We start from the raw sequence: 22,585 nt of genomic DNA, 5'->3' as shown, positions 1-22,585 counted from the left end.
AGTATTATTGAATAATATCATTATCATTATTTTTTGATATTTTTTACAGAATACAAACCTGTTGATTGCCCTCTCCCCCGTTGCGTATAGCCTCAGTGCCTGACTGAACAATAACCGGTGGCTCCTCCATCACCTGATCTCCGTGCTGGTCAACACCACGGTGGTGGGCAGCAGCCTCGTGGCTGTTGGCGGCGACGGTCAAACTGTCCCTGCCAGACTTGCTTGTGCTGGTGACAACAGCTGAGTAGGAGCTGATGCTCCCCCGCTTGTTTTGTGCTACGGGCAGGCTTCCACGTCGTTTTAGGCCGTCACCTGAAACGTAACATTATTTTAATATACGCAGTAAAATTGTCATAATTTTTAAAACTCATTCAAACCTTATAGGTACCTATTTATAAAAAAAAATTGAAAATAAGTGAATGAAATAAATAAAATCAAAAATCTAAACGGGCATTTACATATTTTTATTTAGTTTTCTGTGTTGGAAATAACACCTAACAAGATAACATTTTTAACTTGAGAAAATGTAGAAGGTAAATATATAATTTTAACATTTCACAATAATTCCAATCTAAATCAAAGTTTCCTAGATTACCTGAATATGAGTCCCTGCTGCCTCTCCTACTGGAGTAAGTCTTGGCATCCTCCGAGGGTGTTGGGGGCGTGCTACACCCCCGCGAACTCGAGGTGGCACTGTGGGTGGAGAAGGGGCCTAACAAACCAGGTACTGCGGTCGCTATTTGGAGTGCACCTACAATTTTTGGAATTGAATGGATTTTATAAAAACAACATTTAGTTTAAAATAGCAATAACGAGAGTTTAAGTTATTGACATTTCATATTATCTTTATGACATAAGTACTAGGGCTGGCAATCCGCCGAGTTTTTTTGGAATTCGAATTCTTACAAAAATCCACCAAATAAAAAAGCGGATTAATCCATGGAGTGCAGATTTTCGGATTGTGGATTCTAGAAATATTTTCAAAGGTCTTTTTACAAATAAAAAAAATTCTATACCTTTACAGAGTTATTTTCTAACCCTTGCTTAACCTAACCTAATCTAAAAAAAAGCATGAAAAGCTACTGTGAAATTAAAATACAAAAAAACTTTAAATCCTACCAACCAGTTTACTTGTAGTTAAAGAACAATAAAATACAATCCGAATCGCGGATTTGGAATATGGGTAAAAAAATTGGGCGGGTTGGGGATTGCCAGTCATAATAAGTACATTTCTAAAACTAAGCTATTAAGTTATCGTTTAGATTAAACTTATCATTTTACTTGCATGAAACTTACCATGAATTACAGATTCCGAGTCTCTTCTAGAATCTGAAAGCTCGTCATTCCTGGACTGATTCGCCAGCTCATCCAGGTCTGTAGCGCTGGCGTCCTTCTTGCCTGTCTTCTTTATCTTCCTGTTGGCCGCGGATATGATACTGGACACAATATCCTTGGCCGAGACATCACCTTTCGGGGAGCTGAGCTTGCCAGCATCCTCCAACTTGTGCAGGTTTGCCAGCATGACCGACTGGTGGTTGCTGGAGCCCGTCACCTGGACACCTGCCTCGTGTGCGTCACAATCCCGCACCTCCAGCTCAACCTCGGTGTCGGCAAAGAAGTATTCCCAGTTGGACAGTAAGCTCTCGATAATTCTGCATTGCTGAGACATATCCGTGACCATGGTCACCATATTATCATCTGTGGTCCGCACTAACGTAGGCCCGAATACGATCGCGAGGTTTCGAACCTCCATCTTGTTTGTGTTGGAATTATCAGCTATGTTACATAAATGCTTGATGAGATATTTTAGCGTTTCCTGGTGGATTTCTGGCAGGTCTCGAACTAGTCGCCGTAAAGCCTCCAGCCGTTTAGCCGGCTGCTCAATCTTACTGGCCTCAATAAAGGTCGAATACATTTCCATGGTGAACAACGGATCTGGTAGTTTACGGAAAAACATTTTTAAAAGGCTTGACACCACGTTGACGTCCTGCCACCGCGTGTCGTCCAGCTGGAAGTATGGAACTCCTTTGTTGATTTGTTCTGTCAGATAGTTGACGGCTGCATTGTTGCCGGGTACCCGGTAAATGCCAACAATTTCCAGTCCACGCTCTGTCACAATATCACAGCATAACTGAAACATTAATAAAGTCATATCCTATAATATAAAGTAGTAGGTTTTTCGTCGGAAGCTTAAGATCTCAATAACTACTTAACCGATTGGGTTATATGTTTTTTTACGTAAGCTTCACATAGGTAATGTGATGGTTCAAGCTATTTTATTGTCAGATGCAAGTTTTGGGATGATTTTATGCAATTTTTTAGCCTCTCTCTGCCACTTTTAATATAAAATCAATGGATGCTAGGGGCTTAGCCGATAGTTAATGAAAATGCTGAACGATAAAAAAAATATTGCAAAACTGAAATTGAATGGCCTATAAAATCTATGTAACTCCATTAGCAGTTTTTAAATATGGAGAAAAACTAGGAAAAACTAATCTTTACCTTTACTAAATATGGAATAATGAGATCACAATCTGTATACTCAGATGCAAGAGGACACTCCTCTAATGGCACACCAATGCTACCCCCCTCAGGATATCCAGGTGGTCCCCCCTGACCCCCACCACCTCCCATGCGCTTCAACTGTTTCACCATCTTCCCCTTCCAGTTCTTCTTGTCCTTGTTGACCAGGGGTTGTAACGATTCTCCCGAGGGTTTCCGCGGTTTGGATGCCGGGCTCTGTCCTGTGGGTGATCTGTTGCGGAATGATGCCAGCTTCTTCAGCTTGTTGTCTTTTCTCTCGTCAATGATGACAGCCATTGCGGCCTCGTCTATGGTTTTCACCCAGTCTTTCATCATCAGTTCATTTTCAGCCTAAATATTTAGATTAAAATATATTTTTCATGTAGGGTAGGATATATAGAACAGAAAATGAATTCACGTTTCTATAGACTAGGAAGTTTGATTTTAAAAAAAGAAGCAGATTTAGGATGTAAAATATATATTTATCTATTGCGATTTTGCTGTCTAGGGGTGTCTGTATCGAACAATAATTGCTGAATTGATAAGGTTTCATCAAGTGAAGCTGCTTTTGGGTCCAGAGATTGTTTATAGCTTTTTTATCACCTTGCCATTGCCCCCTCCCCCCCTCAGGGATAAAGCCCCTAAAAATGAATATCCCCTCTTCCCTCAAGAGCTCCTAAATGCCTCTAAGGAAATACCCACTAGAAAATGAACATAATATTCAATAGAAGGTGTAAAAAATGTTGAAAAACTTAGCATGAATTTCCAAAATCAGTGATAGAAAAATAATGAAATATGAGTGGTTGCAGAAAACTGAACAAATCAACAGACCGCGTCACTTTGAGCTCTAATAATTTTTCACATCATTTTTTACTTTAAAAAGTTTAAGGAACAAAAAATGTGTATGTGTGACAATAAAAGAGACGAAAAACTATTTTAACAAATACTTAGCAGGGAGGGAGGGAGCATTGAGCTGTTTATTACACTAGTCCCAAAAATCTTATAATAACGTTTTCTTATTCATTTGCTTAACAACCTTTGAGACTTTCATTGAGTTTTGATAGGATGGTTCATTTAGTTGAGTGTCCAAACATTTCAACTACTAATTGTAATCTACAGAAGGGGTAATTTGGAATGTATGTACATCAATTTATCGGCCATTTTCTTATCCCTTTAGATCCCTGAATACTGAGTATCTTGGAAATTTTGTAAGTAAAAATATTTTCATGGTACCTACCACATCCTTGTTGTAAAATATTACCTGGAATAAATATTCTGATCCTTGTTCAGTCTTGACTCTAAATACATTCTTCCTCTTGGTGTAATCATTGGCCACCTCCACCTCTGACTCGGCCAGCTTCACCGGCTTCTCCTCAAACTCCTCCAGATTCTCCTGGGCCGTCTTCTTGTCCTTGTACATGTACAGCGCCTTGGATTTCAGCACGGCATACACAGATTTCCAAGATCTAAAAGATTAATTACAGATTCAACTAAGGTTGGTTCGTTGATAAAATCATTACCTAACTGCTTTGAATTTTAGGTTATATCTCTGGGGAAAGGAGGTTATTAACACCATAGAGCAAAACCTTAAAAGTTGAGCCAAGGCATTAAGAGTACAACTGTTGCAGACAACCCACCCTTTGATTGCACGAACTTAGTTTGAAAGCCAAAATGTAAATGGTAATGAATCTGACCTTTTTTAGGCCAATGCATACAATTAATGGCTAGCAACTGACACAGCACCTGTAGGTTAAACTGTTAACGTCTTTAGTTATGGCACGGTTTAGACCGAGATCCGAACCCATCACTCCCACAGGGGAATGTTGACAAAAAGTTTTAGCCGTCTATCATTTAAAGAAGCCAAAAAAATAACGCTTCGCTTCTAATAAGTGCAGATGAACAGAAGTGTGGAGACTTTGATAAATTTTTTTATAATTTCTCAATTTAAAAATACCTGTCATTAGCCTTCTTTCCATCTAGAACAGCAACTTTACAATGTAGATATCCTTCCTTCAGGCCTCCTCCCTCTGTTAACATACTTGTAACGGAGCCCGCCTTCTCAAAGCTTGGCTAAAATATAAATTAGTTGTTAGTATGATGCAATGGTTATAAAGGGAGAAGACAATGACCGATAAAGGGGGGGGGGAAATGTGGTGACTCGTCACACGACATACCAGCCAGTTTATTTTGGATGCTACTCCCTTAGTTTTAGAGATAATTGGATGAAATCTTTTGGGCTGGGTCACTAATTACCCCAACTAGTGGTATCTTTAAAAAAAACGGCGGCGGGACCGCCGCTCCCGCCGTCCGCCGCCACCAAAAAAAAAATTTTATTGCATTTCTCGCCGAATTAGGCAATTTGGAATCATTTGAGACCATGTTATTTTTTTCAAAAATTTTTCCCCTTACAAGCAACCCTGCGGGGGGACTTAGTCATTTTTTTCAAATTATCGTTTATCAAGGTATATCTTAAATACAGTAATTCTTCTGTGATTTTGAAGATATTGAAACAAAATCTTTTTAGGTTGGTAAGTTTAAAATATTTGAATTAAGACGGCGGCGGGACCGCCGCTCCCGCCGTCCGCCGCCGTTTTCCGCCGCCACAAAAAAAAAATTTTATTGCATTTCTCGCCGAATTAGGCAATTTGGAATCATTTGAGACCATGTTATTTTTTTCAAAAATTTTTCCCCTTACAAGCAACCCTGCGGGGGGACTTAGTCATTTTTTTCAAATTATCGTTTATCAAGGTATATCTTAAATACAGTAATTCTTCTGTGATTTTGAAGATATTGAAACAAAATCTTTTTAGGTTGGTAAGTTTAAAATATTTGAATTAAGACGGCGGCGGGACCGCCGCTCCCGCCGTCCGCCGCCGTTTTCCGCCGCCACAAAAAAAAAATTTTATTGCATTTCTCGCCGAATTAGGCAATTTGGAATCATTTGAGACCATGTTATTTTTTTCAAAAATTTTTCCCCTTACAAGCAACCCTGCGGTTTTTTTTTTCTTCAAATTATCGTTTATCAAGGTATATCTTAAATACAGTAATTCTCCTGTGATTTTGAAGATATTGAAACAAAATCTTTTTAGGTTGGTAAGTAAAAAATATTTGAATTAAGAAAACGGCGGCGGGACCGGCGGAACCGCCGCTCCCGCTGTCCGCCGCCGATTTCCGCCGCCAACAAAAAAATTTTTTTTTGCATTTCTCGCCGAATTAGGCAATTTGGAATCATTTGAGACCATGTTATTTTTTTCAAAAATGTTTCCCCCTACAAGCAGCCCTGCGGGGGTACTTGGTCATTTTTTCAAGGTATATCTTAAAATCAGTGGTACTCCTGTGCTTTAAAAGATATTTAAACAAAATATTTTTTTCAAATTCTCGTATATCAAGGTATATCTTTTAAAGCACAGGAGTACCACTGATTTTAAGATATACCTTGAAAAAATGACTAAGTCCCCCCGCAGGGTTGCTTGTAAGGAGAAAAATTTTTGAAAAAAATAACATGGTCCCAAATGATTTTAAAATGCCTAATTCGGCGAGAAATTTTTTTTTTGGTAGCGGCGGAAAACGGTTGTGGCGGCGGAAAACGGCGGGAGCGGCGGTCCCGCCGCCATTTTCCGCGGTGGTACCTCTGCCATTTTTTATTTAAATATTTTTTACTGACCTACTTAAAAAGATTTTGTTTCAATATCTTTAAAAGCACAGAAGTAGCACTGTATTTAAGATATACCTTGAAAAAAATGACAAAGTCCCCCCGCAGGGTTGCTTGTAGGGGGAAAATTTTTTGAAAATGATTTCAAATTGCCTAATTCGGCGAGAAATGCATTAAAAAAAATTTTTTGGTGGCGGCGGAAAACGGCGGGAGCGGCGGTCCCGCCGCCGTTTTCTTAATTCAAATATTTTAAACTTACCAACCTAAAAAGATTTTGTTTCAATATCTTCAAAATCACAGGAGAATTACTGTATTTAAGATATACCTTGATAAACGATAATTTGAAAAAAATGACTAAGTCCCCCCGCAGGGTTGCTTGTAAGGGGAAAATTTTTTGAAAAAAATAACATGGTCTCAAATGATTCCAAATTGCCTAATTCGGCGAGAAATGCAATAAAAAATTTTTTTTTGGAGGCGGCGGAAAACGGCGGCGGACGGCGGGAGCGGCGGTCCCGCCGCCGTTTTTTTTAAAGATACCACTAGTTGGGGTAATCAGTGACCCAGCCCAAAAGATTTCATCCAATTATCTCTAAAACTAAGGGAGTAGCATCCAAAATAAAATTGCTGGTATGTCGTGTGACGAGTCACCACATTTCCCCCCCCCCCTTTATTTACATCCCCAATGATGATGCACAAAATTACCCCTTCTGTAGATAAAAATTAGTGGTTGAAACCAACCAATCAAAATTTACTAAAGCCCCCAAAGTTGTTAAGCCAACAAATAAGAAAACGTTATTATAACACTTTGGGGACTAGTGTCATACCAGCTCAATGTCCCCCCTCTCTCTAAGTATGATGTAATTTTATCATGAATCTAAAAAAAATGGGACACCCATGTCTTCTTTCCAAAGGAAAATTAGTTTAGAAAATTTAATGCGAAACCTTTATTGGTTTATTTTTTTGTTTTAATTGAAAATGAAACAAATTCGGGTTTCATTGACATGGTTTTTTATTTAAACTTATCATTCAAACGGGACATTTTCGAGTGCTCAAAGAGGTTAACAGTTATTAAGTTGTAGTAAATTGCAATATACATGAATAGAGTTACTTAACTCAGCCATCCCTTACTTGGTTGCCTTTATACTTTAGATAAAATTTTTTTTTTTTTTAATTCATAAAATAACTTTTTTATGTAATCGAAATAATATTCTAATAAGAGAGTAATGTTACTATAGTTGAAATTTAAAATAAAATAAAAATTCATTCCGTAGTTGCTTATGCAAAAAAAAATGCAAAATTGTAAAAATGAAATTAACAATTGAATTTTGAAAAAGTATATTTGCACGGCAGGCAGACCTCACAAAAATTACACGAGTAATTCCACATGTTAGCACACAAATTATTCTGACATTTTATACTCCTTTTTCAACTAATTTAGACGGGTAAATGACCTACTTTTTTACTTTGGAAAAATAAAATTGAAAACATATTTTATCTAATTAAATCATGAATCTTAAAAGTTTGTTAAACACAGAAATGGAAAGGACACTTAGGATGAAAGTAATCTATAAACCTTTATCCGCTTAACAGATCTATAGTATAGATGTATATACAGACAACTACCTTCCTTCATTTTTCAAAGACCTCTTTCGTCTGCTTCTAAATAATTTTGTGCTACTTAGCTGTGTTAATATAAGCGATACCATTGGTTGATTTTCAATGACCCAATAGGAAGGTTGCACAAGACGATTGTGATGGGGAGATACGTTATTTAACCCTTTCTCCCTCTAGTGTTTTACTCTAATATCCGCTTAATGTTCAAATGGGTAAAACGGGGGACATAAAAACCTTAAACCATCTCAAGGTTTGAATCTAAAAAAAAACAACCTTAAACCATGCTAAGAACTAATTTAGTAGTTATTGAAATCCTAAGCTTCAGACCAAAAAATATTACCTACTTGGGTAAGAAGTTAAATATGATTATAAACTTTAATATATCATATGTAAAAAATGTATGAATATTTGTACTTGTGAAAGTTGTGTGTGTGTATGCAGCATAAACCCAGAATTTAAAATTTTAATGGAGATATATGTGAAAAATATAAAAGCCAATAAAAAAAACTGCCAAAAACCAGTCCGACCTCCATTGATGTTTTATACTTAATTATGTTCCATGTTGATTGGAATCCTTACAAGAAGTTTCAGCAGTCCATCTTTTATAGGACCCGAGAAAATTACGTTTTCCCCAAAACGTTTCAGACGGAAATACGGACATTTTAAATTCAAGAGTAGCTTCGCTACTAAAAATGTATGAATATTTGTATTTGTGAAAGTTGTGTGTGTGTGTGTATGCACAAACCCAGAATTAAAATTATAGTGCAGCTAACACGTAATTTTACCCACCCTCAAAAACATCAATCACGCGAGACAAAAATTGGCATTTCAATAACAGAAAAATATGAAATGGATAATTAGTAAACTTTCAGTCCACCATTCAAATGTTTTATGAAAAATATAAAAACAACATTTTAATGAAAAAAGGAAGATATACTCCTTAAAATTAAAAAAAAACACTAAGCAATGATGTCCATGTTCTGATCTAGAGAAATCTTACATTTAATGGTTTATACTTTAAATTATTGGAGATTTCACTCAAAGTCCCTAGTCAAGCACAGAACCCCTAATAATGAAATAAATTAAAAATGAGCGAGGGGAAGGAGATTTTTCATTTGTTTATTACATTAGCTTAGGAGATTCAGTGCTCGATAGACACTTTGAAAGAAAGGACCAAATTATTTAACAGTATATAAAGTATTTTTTGTGCGTTACTGGTGACCCAAAAGTTTATTAATATAAAAATATAAAAAAAACTACAAAAACATCCTACCTTACGCTTCGGTGACGCGGCTGACGAGGGGCTCACCTCCCCGCTACCATCCCCCATCTTGACAGAGAGCGGAGTGGTGGCGGGAGGTGCCCCAGCCCCCGGCTCCCCGCCCTTCTCACTGAAGATAGACTTGAGCTTCTTGATGCTGTGCGTGGGCGCTATCCCAGTCTCACTAAAATTAATTGAAACAATTAAAGATTGGCCGTGTCAACTAGAATCCTGCAACAAAAAGGCATAAATCTAAGATTACACTAATTAGGACAAACTTTGTTCTTTGAACACCATGAAATATCCACTGTCAAACTGCATCTAACATAGAAAAAAAATATATTTCTCAAATAAAAAATCTTCGATTTTTGTTTATTAATTGGCAAACGGCTAGATCTATTTCTATCGAAATCTAAAACTAATTAAAAAATCTTCAAGAAAATAATTTATAAGGGACAATCATCAAAACCATAGGAACTGAGACACTTTCAAGCACAACTACACTAAAAATATTTCTTTAAAAAAAATGTGAATTAGATTTAATTTTATCAAAGGCAAACGTAAGGACATTCTTTATTATAGAAAAATTCTGAAAAATTTACTATAACTTATGTATCTCCTAATATATTATAAAAATTGATATAATATTTTTAGTTTAAATCAGTTTGTATATTTTTTCCATAAACCAAATTGACTGTAGTAATATAATATGTATTGTACGTACATAGATATCTTTATTCTGGCAATTAAAATGCATGACGAGATTGTACAATATTATAATGGATGTAGAATATTCATGGATATTAAGACGGGAGAAAAATTGTCGTCAATTTAGGTTACAATTTCCCCTCTCGCGTTTATTGGTAGGGCCGTTTATCTAGAAGGAGGTAAGGGAATGGGGTAAACGGAGGGAGAAGGAAGGGGAAGATCGTTATCTTAGCCTGTTACAGAGTCCACTTTTTTTTTATAGAACATGAAAATCTGGTGTAAGATCCAAGTAATAATAAATCCATTAATATTATAATCAGGGTTTGTGTTTCATTTCTCTCACACCTGTTGAAAACTATCACAAGTTATGGCATAGAGACAAGGACAATCATTGTTTTTAGCAACGAAGCTACTCTATAGCTTGCTTCTCTACGTTATCTATTATTACCAGGGTTGACAGCCGCGAATAAGCCTCAAATTTTATCTCGTTTGGATGCTTTTAAATTTAAAAAAAAAGAGGAATTGTCATATTTGGATCAGGTTTAGACTTTTGCTGATTATTTCAATTATAAAAGATTGACTTCGCTGAGGCTTACAGGCGGCTGCCGAGCCATGATCATTACTCATTACCCTTCCTCTCTTCCTGTTCGTTAATTATAGAAAAATAAAGACAACAAACTTCTGTGATCGTTCTAGCAAATGTTTTAAAAATCCTCAAATAATACCACCTTAAGAAGCATATTCAGTTTAAAGAAATAAATCAATTCTTGTTATGAGAGCTTTGTAAATTTTCCTTGACTTAAAAATCTCTCTTATTTCAGTGGTTAGCGAGATCTCAACGGACAAAGTTATTTAAAACTTAGTATAATAGGATAATATAAAAAATTCTCTAAATTTAACACCCTTCATCTATAAACTATAAAAAAAATTTGATTACATTACTAAAATCTATTTACAAAATAAAAAAAATTCTATTTAATCCTTTCTGATTATTTGTGAAGTATTTGGTTGATTTCATTTCTTCAATATTCTTCTGTTCTGTTTCATACATCAGCTTTCTAATCTAGTATTCTCGTTATAAATCTTATGTATCAGATTATATGTACAGTTTTCATCTATTCATCTATTTAGAATATGTTCAAATGTATATATTCTGTAGATCATGATAGCTATTTTCGCATCGTATTATAAACAGCTTTCCATGGATATAAAAATATATAATCATAAGATTAAAACCAGTTTTTTTAGCTCCGAGATGCCGAAGGCACGGGCTAAAAAAATTGGTTTTAATCTTATGATTGAACATTTTTATATTCGTAGAAAACTGGATATAATACGATGTTAAGACATAATTTTTCAGTGTGGCTAAGAACCGGTTCTAATCCACCGGATTTCAAAGCGATACAGGAAAAAATGTTCTTTGTTATAATATGTAAAATTGAATGCTTGTGTAGTTTTCATCCAGCTTACTTAAGTATTGACTTGGAATAGAATGTCTTTGGTCGCGGCGGCAGTTCTTTTTCAGCGGCTGCTGGCTCAAATATGCTGATAAGCCGCTGCATTCGTCCCATGGGTTTTCCTTTTCGCACTTGCTGCTTCGGCCTGATAATTTCCACAGATATTATTTTGTCCCAAGAAAATAAGGACAAGTTTTTCCCTACAACTATTTAGTAATTGCATCTAATGTTTGTTTTTTCTAAACCTCAATTTACTTTGTGGTTAGCATCTATGTTAGCAGCAATTAACATCTAATACACATTACACAATGTTATAAATTAACCAATAAGTGGTTCAATTTTCCACACAAATTAAGACTAATACAAATAATATAGAAATGACAAAAAAATAATTTGCAATGCAATTTTAATAAACAAAAAGACAGAAAAGGAAGGATAAAAGTAAAAATTAAACAAAATCATTTTCATGGTTTGATTTCTTCTAGTCATGAATTGTATGTTTATTGTACAAAAATAGTCTCTGAATCCTTCCAGAGTTAAAAATAAACCAGTCACATTAATTGTCCTTTCATGTCAGTTTTATTTTAATGTTGTTAGAGTTGTGTCTATTTCAGACAGATTATTGTACTTTTTGATCATAAATTTAAGTTGGTCAATATTCAATATATTGACAAACATTGAGATTTGATAGGACAGCTTTTCCCTCATTTTTTTGGGGTGTGCAAAACTGCCAAAAAACTTTATTGTAGACAAAAAAGTAAATAATTCAAAAATGGTTCTGTTTAATATTCAAAAAATTGTCAAAAGCCTAGTTTTAAAAAGTTAGTAAATGTTATAGGGGGAGTGGGGCATAGCATTAGCCAGCCATTATATAAATTGGCCCCACCCACAGTTCACAAATTCAATGCTTTTTAAATCAGGATTATGTTAAAACATTACTTTCAATTTGAATTTTTTTTAATACAAGGTTACATTTTTCAAATAAAAATTGACCAAAGGCAAGAAAATACACAATTTTGACTGTGAAATGAGAAAAAGTGCAATTCTGAATGAAGGAATTTATGTGGCTATATTTTGTTAATCTTTCATGGATAATAGTTTTAACCCTGATAACCCTTTCAATAGTTCAGATCTAAGTTAAATAAGCAATAATTCATAAAGTATGCAAAAAATATGTACAAAATTTATTTGATGGACGAATTTTAATGATACTTTTTCTCTGCAAGATTTTAAAACACTGCACTGCTTAAATAGACCCATATAACCTAACACAATTATTTTATGTTATTGTTATATTTTCATTAATTGCTAAAAAATCTAATTAATAATGCAATGATTGAATTAGATCAAACATTCATTATCTTGCCATCACTAAGTGCCCTTGTTAGCTGATCAGATAGGGTTAATGCCAGGGAGACAAAGGGATAAGACAATGACCGATAAATTGATGTACATCCCCAAAGATGAATCACAAAATTACCCCCTTCTGTAGATTAAAATTACTGGCTGCATCGTTTGGACCATTGTCTTTTTAACCAACCAATCAAAATTTAATGAAAGTCCCCAATGATGTTACGCTAATGATTAATAAAATATTATTATAAAACTTTGGGGACAGACCAATATCCCCTCCCACCCTGGGTTAATGCACAGCATATGCCCTTAAAACTTATGACTGCGTTGATTTCATGCCAAATTTCCATAAGAAAAGCTTATCAAGAAATAGTGTTGTCATTTACTCTCAGCGGAACATTAGCTAAATGAAATAAACATTTTTTATACAAATAAATGCATTAAAACAGCGTATTAAAATATTTGTCCACAAAATTACAAGCAAAAAATATTTTTTATTGCTAAAATTTTATTGCATTTATGTTCTTTATCCTGCATTGTGATATTCTTTTTATGATTAGATGTTGAAATCCCAGATGCAGATCATGTGATTAGAATCATATCATGTATCTTTCCAACATAGGGGTGGATCCAGAACCTTTTTTTAAATTTCTTCGATAAAAAGATTGTTTCCATGTCCTTCCTAATACTTTTTTTTCTTCAGAATGTGCAGAGTTATTAAAATGTAGGACTATCGGCTTTATGAAAGGGTTAAAGGTGCTTTCCCTCAATGTTCCTTTCAACCACAGAACTCCCACTTAAAATAAATTAAAATTTCAGTGACATCCCAGGGGTTAATTAAAAAATAACACCCTTCCCCATATTTTCAATCTTTAAAAAAAAAGAGAGGTGGTTTTGAGTATTCTATAAAAATTGTAATTTCATCGGGATAAATAAGACCCTGATCCAAGACCTGGAGAACCCTCTCGGATTCACATCACTGCTATCCAGGCCATGAAATTTGTGTTTGGCATGGCTAGGCCAGGTGAACAAGTGTGTGTGTGTGTTTGTGCGTGCCAGGGATCTAAAGGGAAAAGACAATGGCTGATAAATTGATGTACATCACCAATGATGTACAAAAAATTGCCCCTTCTGTATATTAAAATTAGTAGTTGAAACGTTGGGACACTCAACATAATAAATCAACCAATCAACATTTAATAAAAGTTCCCAAAGATTTTAAGCCAACGAATAAGAAAACTGGGAACTAGTTTAATAAACAGCCCATTGTCCATTCCCTCCCTAGTGTGTGCACACAACAATAACAACAAATGCAATCCCATAAATTTTCATCTGTGGTGCACAGTTCAATTTGTGTGTATTTATTGATTTTGCATAATATTAACCTTAAAAACCAGAGACGGACACAAGATTTAAATCATGTAATATTTGTATCAAAAAGGGCAAAAACCAGGAATAAGGTGAGCCCATCAAAAAATAAATCATAAAATATTGGGGGTCAGATTCATAAAGCGACTGAAAAAAAGGACAAGATCAACTGTTCTTTTTCCATATATTTTTGTTTAGGGAATATTTTCTTTAACTCATTGTACAACCCCACCTCCCATTTAAAAAGAGCTTATTTAAACTACTAGTTAGTTTTATGGAATTAATCAATCAATCAATGAAATTAAGAAATACGAGGGAAAAAGGACAGGGAAAAATTTGTCATCTATTTAGCTTGCTAATATGGACCTCATTTATTGGTCAGTTCGTTCATCCTGTAGGAGGGGAGAGGACGGGGCAAAGGGGGTGGGTGAAGGTTCGTCATTTTAGCCAAGAAAATCTGGTGAAACATCCAAGTAATAATATATCAATTGTTAGTTTCATTTAAACCCCAAATCATGTTCAAATTGAATCAATAATAAAACAAAATAAAATTGAGAAAGAGTTTTGTATTTAAAAGTACAACCTCTCATGATTATAATAAAATAAATTTACTTATTATCAATATCTATCCCTTCAACTGACTTTTATTACATCCATCATGAGTCTTTTAGTAGGAAATTAAATGTTTAATAAAAGAGATTTATCTTAGTTTAAAATTTTCTATTACTTTAAGTTTACAATAAGAGTTTTTTAATTGAAAATATCTATAGCTTAGTAATTTTAATAGATAGAAAGGTATTAGTAAATAAATGTTTGAAATTGTAATTTTTTGTTGTTTTAAAAGTGTTGGGCCAAGTACAATTCACGGTAAAATGTTCCTGGTAACGATTATATCCAAAAATCTATTAACTTTAGAGGCTTCTAACGGCCAAACTGTAGAACGTACAAATTATGCTCGCAAAAATTTTAAACCGACAAAAGAAGGCCTACAAATAATCTGGAATAGTCATTATTAAAATGGTGCAATGTTATCTCGCAGTACACATAAATGAACAAAAAAGATTTATATTATGCGATTACCTTCAGTGAAGCTTTCCCTGTGCATCATTAGATTTTGGCTAATTCATTTTTTTTCCTTCTTACGCCGCTTAAAACGTACATTCTGCCATTTAACAGCTAACAGCCTTTAAAATTCATAGATTTTTGGGATAATCGATACCAGGAATATTTTACCGTGAACTGTAATAGATCCAAAATATGTATAAGTTATGTGTGTGTGCCTGTATAATATACATACGTGCTCGTGTAAAGATCTCCCACCTCACTTCTATGAGAAAAATATTATTTCACAAGTTATTGTCCACAGATAATAAATATTTTGAGAACCTTAGATAAACTCTAGTACAGCATAATATACTGTCAAGTTAATATATATTGTATCTTAGTCTAATATGTACAAATTTTCATTTTTTAGTTATTAATAAGGCGGATATGTATAAAATCATAATAGTTGAGACACCAAGTTCTAAGCTATGATCAGATTGAGATTATAGACCTACATGGGCGTGGTGTTGGGCGCGGGGATAACTTCGTCAAAGGCTCGGGTCTTCACCAACCGTTGGATCTTTGGCGGCGGCGGTTTTGCTTGCGGCGGCGGGACGGCGGGCTTCTTCCATTGGATTGTTTCACTGGTCGTTTTCACTTTTACCTTTTTCTTTTTATTAACTTTCCTAAATTATTTCTCTGGTTCACAGTTTTCTGTTGGCTTTTTTTACAGGGTTATTAAGGGATAAGACAATGGCTGATAAATTGATGTACATTCCCAATAATGATACACAAAATAACCCCTTCTGTAGATTACAATTATTGGGTGATAAGTTTAAATACTCAAATTAATCGACCAACTAAGGGGGGGGGGGGGAAGTTTTGCCACTTTCGCTTACTCCGTGATTATTGGGCTAGGTATTAAAGTTAGACTATAGGTTATTTGGGATAAAAGTTTACTTTTGGGTAGTAGCTCACGTATTTTTAATCATTTTTTGGATAACCCCACCCCCTAGCCCCCCGGGGCTCAAAAACCCCCTAAAAATGAACCTAACCTTAATTTTCTCAGGAACAATTTGACCAATAGAGATGATTTTTTAAACTTAAGCTTTTATGCGTGTAAACTAACTTCTAGTTTAGAAGTCATCCCCCTGCCGCCAACCCCTAGCCCTCCGGGGCTCCAAAAAACCCTAAAAATGAACCTAACCTTAATTTTCTCAGGAACCATTTGATCAATAGACATGATTTTTTAAACTTAAGCTTTTATGGTTATAAACTAACTTCTAGTTTAGAAGTCACCCCCCTGCCGCAAACCCCTAGCCCTCCGGGGCTCCAAAAAACCCTAAATATGAACCTAACCTTAATTTTCTCAGGAACCATTTGACCAATAGAGATGATTTCTTAAACTTAAGCTTTTATGGTTATAAACTAACTTTAAGTTTAGAAGTCAACCCCCCTTGTGCCAACCCCTAGCCCCCCGGGGCTAAAAAAAACCCTAAAAATGAACCTAACCTTAATTAAAATTTCTCATTTGAAGAGTTAGATTTACATTTATTAAACCAAATATGCTTCTTTTTGGATGTTATTGACATATTTGCTGAAAAAAATAGAATCTGCCTCCAGGTTCAGGTGCTGCAGGCCTCCAGGTCCACTCTGGAGACAGAAAAAATTAAAATTTTTTATTTGAAGAGTTAGAGGTACACTTATTAAACAAAATATGCTTCTTTTTGGATGTTATTGACATATCTGCTGAAAAAATGATAATCGGCCTCCAGGTTCAGGTACTGCAGGCCTCCAGGTCCACTCTGGAGACAGGTAAAAATTAATATTTCTTATTTGAAGAGTTAGAGGTACACTTATTAAACCAAATATGCTTCTTTTTGGATGTTATTGACATATCTGCTGAAAAAATTAGAATTGGCCTCCAGGTTAGTGTGCAGCAGGCATCCAGGTCCACTCTGGAGACAGGTAAAAAATATAATTTTTTATTTGAAGAGTTAGAGGTACACTTATTAAACCAATTATGCTTCTTTTTGAATGTTATTGACATATTTGCAGAAAAAAATAGAATCAGCCTCCAGGTTCAGGTGCTGCAGGCCTCCAGGTCTACTCTGGAGACAGGTAAAAATTAAAATTTCTTATTTGAAGAGTTAGAGGTACACTTATAAAAACCAAATATGCATCCTTTTGGATGTTATTGACATATCTGCTAAAAAAATGAGAATCGGCCTCCAGGTTCAGGTACTGCAGGCCTCCAGGTCCACTCTGGAGACAGGTAAAAATTAAAATTTCTTATTTGAAGAGTTAGAGGTCAACTTATGAAACAAAATATGCCTCTTTTAGGTTACTATCAACAAACCTAAAGAAGATAATAAATTCGGCCTTCAGGTCCACTCTGGACAGGTAAAAATTGAAATTTCTTATTTGAAGAGTTAGAGGTCAACTTATAAAACAGAATATGGATCTTTTGGCTGTTATTACTATTTCTGGAGAAAAATATTAAATTGGCTCCAAGTTGAGATATTCACCTGGCCAGCTGCAACCAGCGGTCACCAAGACGCAGGTAAAAGTGTCCATATAAAAAAGTATCAATGAATATGATACCTAACATGTCTAAAAAAATAGCGAAAATATCTGAAAATACCCCCAAAAAGCCATCTGGAAGCCTGCAGTACCTGGAGGCCGATTTTATTATTTTCTTTAAATATGGTAATATTATCCAACAAGATGCTTATTTTCTTGTGAATTGACCTCTAACTCTTAAATTAAGAATTTAAATTTTTTCATGTCTAGAGTTGAACTGGAGGCCTGCAGCACCTGAACTTGGAGGCCGATTTAAATTTTATCTTCAAGTATGTTATTAACATCAAAAACAATGCATAGATTGTTTTATAAGTTAACCTTTAACTCTCCAAATAAGAAATTTTATTTTTACCTATCCAGTGTCCACCTGGAGGCCTGTAGGACCCGAACCTGAAAGCCGATTTCAATTTTTCAGCAGATATGTCAATAACATCCAAAAAGAAGCATATTTGGTAAAATAAGTGTACCTCTAACTCTTCAAATAAGAAATTTTAATTTTCACCTGTCGAGAGTGGACCTTGAGGCCTGCAGCACCTGAATCTGGAGGCCGATTCTAATTTTTTCATCAGATATGTCAATAAAATCCAAAAAGTAGCATATTTGTTTTAATAAGTGTACCTCTAACTCTTCAAGTAAGAAATTTTAATTTTTACCTGTCTCCAGAGTGGACCTAGAGGCCTGCAGCATCTGAACCTGGAGGCCGATTCTAATTTTTCAGCAGATATGTCTATAACATCCAAAAAGATGCATATTTGGTTTAATAAGTGTACCTCTAACTCTTCAAATAAGAAGTTTTAATTTTTACCTGTCTCCAGAGTGGACCTGGAGGACTGCAGCACCTGAACCTATAGGCCAATTCTTATTTTAACAGCAGATATGTCAATAACATCCAAAAAGATGCATATTTTGTTTAATAAGTGTACCTCTAACTCTTCAAATAAGACATTTTAATTTTACCTGTCTCCAGAGTTGACCTGGAGGCCTGCAGCACCTGAACCTGGAGGCCGATTCTAATTTTTTCAGCAAATATGTCAATAACATCCAAAAATAAGCATATTTGGTTTAATAAGTGTACATCTAACTCTTCAAATAAGAAATTTTAATTAAGGTTAGGTTCATTTTTAGGGTTTTTTTTAGCCCCGGGGGGCTAGAGGTTGGCGGCAGGGGGGACTTCTAAACTTAAAGTTAGTTTATAACCATAAAAGCCTAAGTTTAAGAAATCATCTCTATTAGTCAAGTGGTTCCTGAGAAAATTAAGGTTAGGTTCATTTTTAGGGTTTTTTGGAGCCCCGAAGGGCTAGGGGTTGGCGGCAGGGGGGTGACTTCTAAACTAAAAGTTAGTTTATAAGCATAAAAGCTTAAGTTTAAAAAATCATCTCTATTGGTCAAATGTTTCCTGAGAAAATTAAGGTTAGGTTCATTTTTAGGGTTTTTTTTGGAGCCCCGGAGGGCTAGGGGTTGGCAGCAGGGGGGTGACTTCTAAACTAGAAGTTAGTTTATAACCATAAAAGCTTAAGTTTTAAAAATCATGTCTATTGGTCAAATGGTTCCTGAGAAAATTAAGGTTAGGTTCATTTTTAGGGTTTTTTTGAGCCCCGGAGGGCTAGGGGTTGGCGGCAGGGGGGTGACTTCTAAACTAAAAGTTAGTTTATAAGCATAAAAGCTTAAGTTTAAAAAATCATCTCTATTGGTCAAATGTTTCCTGAGAAAATTAAGGTTAGGTTCATTTTTAGGGTTTTTTTGGAGCCCCGGAGGGCTAGGGGTTGGCGGCAGGGGGGTGACTTCTAAACTAAAAGTTAGTTTATATGCATAAAAGCTTAAGTTTAAAAAATCATCTCTATTGGTCAAATTGTTTCTGAGAAAATTAAGGTTAGGTTCATTTTAGGGGGTTTTTGAGCCCCGGGGGGCTAGGGGGTGGGGTTATCCAAAAAATGATTAAAAATACGTGAGCTATTACCCAAAAGTAAACTTTTATCCCAAATAACCTATAGTCTAACTCAAATACCTAGCCCAATAATCACGGAGTAAGCGAAAGTGGCAAAACTTCCCCCCCCCTTAAAATTTAAATTCAATAGACGTCCCCAAAGTTGTTAACAAAACGTTATTTTAAAACTTTGGGGACTATGTAATATACAGCCAAATGTCCACCACCTCCCTGGCTTTTTATATCTTAGTGAAAATTAGTTAGGAAACCAAGAATTTAAATAACATATGTCTAGAATTTCCCGAGACAGTTTTATTGGCTGTTAATAAAATTAAAACAATGAGATAAAATGCAGCTCTTTACAGTTTAATATCTCTTAATGCAACCAATATAAAAACAATCAATTTTAATGGAATCAAAGCAAATGATAGTTCTTGCATATTTTAGTAGAAACTTCTTTAAAACCAGTTATATTTTCAAATTATATGTGCTTTTTTGTTGATAAATTTTTCAACATTTCCATTCTAGGTATTCTTTCCCATATTTCCTTGTCGTTGGAAACATATCTTAAAGACTAAAATGTCCCAAATTATTAAATGTATGAAATGTAGTCACTTACTTTTCTTCCGTATCCATCCTGTCATCCTTAGTGGCCTGGAGGTAGGACACACGGCGCAGGTTTCTCTCTGCATCAGAGTCTTAACAATTAACAAAAATTAAAACATTGTAAATTGCCATGAAACAAATAAATGCAAAAAAATGCTATAAAATTCTAAAAGTTTTGAAGAAAAAAGGTAGGGACAAAATATTATTTTCCAGTATGTCATCAAAACCGATAAACATCCACTTGATTAGAACCGGTTCTCAGCCATACTCAATAATCATGTACAGCATCTGTATTACAGACAATATTCCACGAAATTTAAATAAAATTATTAACTAACAGTTTTGTTAACCCAGACATTCGATCCCTCGGGTCTTACAAAACTGGTTTTATTAATTATTAATTTTAATATCTGTGGAAAGATGTCTATAATACGATGCAATAAATAACTAATAATATTTTAAACTTTTTACTGCTGAAATTAACCTTTAAAAAATCTTTAAAGATCGGTCGAATAACTTTTTAAAATGTCCTCTACTCAAGAGAGAGAGATTCCTTTAAATTTCCACCTTAAAATCTTATTTAGTTTGAGCTGACATCATATTTACAGGGGAAATATGTGAGGAATGTTGAAATGTTCGATATTCACACTCAATACCAATTATCATTTACACAAATAATTTCTTAGTTTTTTTTTTAATGCAAAGCTTCTCTATAATTAGGGTTTGTCCGTCCGTAACGGTTAGTATTTTCGTTAATTAGAATAGTCCTATTGATTTCAAGCTTTGCATGGTGATTCCTGTAATGTTTAGGTACGATTGAGGACGCGTAGCAACTCTTCAATAGTTTCCAGAAAGTCTGTACGTCCATTTTAAACAAGATTTTTTACTTCTTTGCATAGGTTTCCTGCGTTTAGGTTGTGTCAGTATGTCTGTAAATTTAACTCTTCACGTTTCTAGACGTGTTAGAATCGTTTGAACGAAATCAAACCTTAAAGGAGAATCAAACCTTAAAGGAGAATCAAACTCAATAACCATTACCAGTCCGATTGTACATTTTTAACATGTGCTTATAGCCTTTTTTATAAGACAATTAGACATTCTGTAACATCTCTATAATAACGTTACAAAATTAAAGTACTGTCATATTAAACATTTAAAAATCTACGATAGCTTGCTTTAAATTTGTCAATGTCAGTCTGTCCCTATTATCTGATTGAGCATGGCATTTATGTATGTTGTCATCCCTGTTATATATATAGCTAAGCTTTTTTCTATTTGCAAATTTTATGTCTAGTAGATAAATTTTTTTTTTTAATAAAACTAATGAACAAAATTTTAACCTAGCAAGCATGCACAGAATGTCGTATTAGTCATTCACTAAAATTTCCACTAAGTCATTACGTTGCAATACAACGTACTACATACATTGCAAAAAAATGTGCAAAAACAAAGAAAAACATTAGAAATGTAAAATTTATGATTTGAATCCCCATTTGGGCATGCAAACAAATAATAAATAACTTTAACATACACAAACTTAACTTTTAAAAGTATTTGAGTATTAAGTAAGTTAGATTTTTGCAAGTTTTAAACACTTATCGACTGTTTAGTATTGTTACTAAAAAAAATGCTAATTTAAAATTTTTTTTATAGCTAGAAGAATTCTGAAAAAATACAACAAAAACAGTGGACTAAAATTAAAAACATTTTTTACTTTTTACTTGCATGTTTAACTTGTTGATCGACCGCCAAGGCCAACAAAAAAAAAACTGGAATAGGCCTATGATTTTTATTTATGAATGGCAGATTTTCTTAAGATTTTTACCGGTTTTAGCCGGACGAAATGAGGGAAATTTTCGGCAGAAAAGAATGTAAATTTTTAACTAATAATGACCCAATATGTTGGTTTATTTAAAAAAAAAACAGATTACCATGCAATTAAAACATGCAATAATAAGCCTAATCAACCCAAACCCATAATAGTTATGTATTGAATCGTATTATAAACAGCTTTTCGCTGATATATTAATGTAAATTTTAAGATTAGATTCAATTTTGTTAGCTAAAAGATGCCGAAGGCACGGGCTAACAAAACTGGTTTTAAAATTATGATTGTACTTTTTTATATTCGTAGAAAACTGGATATAATACGATATGTAATTTTTTTGTAAGGCTTAGAACCGGTTCTAATCCAGCAGATATTAAGCGGTTTCGAAGCCATACTGGAAAAAACTTACCCCGCTTAATGGAGGCTTTCCTCCTGTAGACAACCTCAGTCTCGTCATAAAGAGAGGAGGTGATGGTGTTAGTTTGACAAGGTTCAAATCTACTACTGTACACTAAACAAAAACATTCCACACTTAATACTACAATTAACATATGTATTATATTCAAATAAATTTAAAATGGATAGTTTTATGATTTAGCATTAGTGAAAAATTTAACTCTTATAATTATGATAATTACATCACAACTTTCCGCGGTTTAAATAA

The 22,585-nt window shown here is 34.4% G+C and overlaps 1 protein-coding gene across 15 annotated transcripts in view; it reads right to left on the bottom strand.

Annotated features, from left to right (window-relative positions):
* RhoGAP19D (Rho GTPase activating protein at 19D) overlaps positions 1-22,585 on the bottom strand; it is a 64,118-nt gene that overhangs the window by 5,051 nt on the left and 36,482 nt on the right. For 9 of the 15 annotated variants that reach the window (XM_080156924.1, XM_080156926.1, XM_080156927.1 and 6 more), the window contains 9 exons: positions 22,331-22,432; positions 20,107-20,185; positions 9,063-9,234; positions 4,478-4,593; positions 3,785-3,989; positions 2,503-2,874; positions 1,297-2,131; positions 596-751; positions 59-312 (listed from right to left, as the gene is read on the bottom strand). In XM_080156924.1, coding sequence (XP_080013050.1) covers positions 59-312; positions 596-751; positions 1,297-2,131; positions 2,503-2,874; positions 3,785-3,989; positions 4,478-4,593; positions 9,063-9,234; positions 20,107-20,185; positions 22,331-22,432 — 2,291 coding nt within the window. The remainder of the gene's footprint in view (positions 1-58; positions 313-595; positions 752-1,296; positions 2,132-2,502; positions 2,875-3,784; positions 3,990-4,477; positions 4,594-9,062; positions 9,235-20,106; positions 20,186-22,330; positions 22,433-22,585) is intronic. The other 6 variants (XM_080156930.1, XM_080156935.1, XM_080156938.1 and 3 more) reach the window with 2 other exon arrangements.

Source organism: Acartia tonsa, chromosome 4 (assembly GCF_053477335.1).
Source record: "Acartia tonsa isolate MP-2025a chromosome 4, ASM5347733v1, whole genome shotgun sequence".
Lineage (NCBI taxonomy): Eukaryota > Metazoa > Arthropoda > Copepoda > Calanoida > Acartiidae > Acartia > Acartia tonsa.
This window is presented reverse-complemented; position numbering and strand designations above follow the sequence as displayed.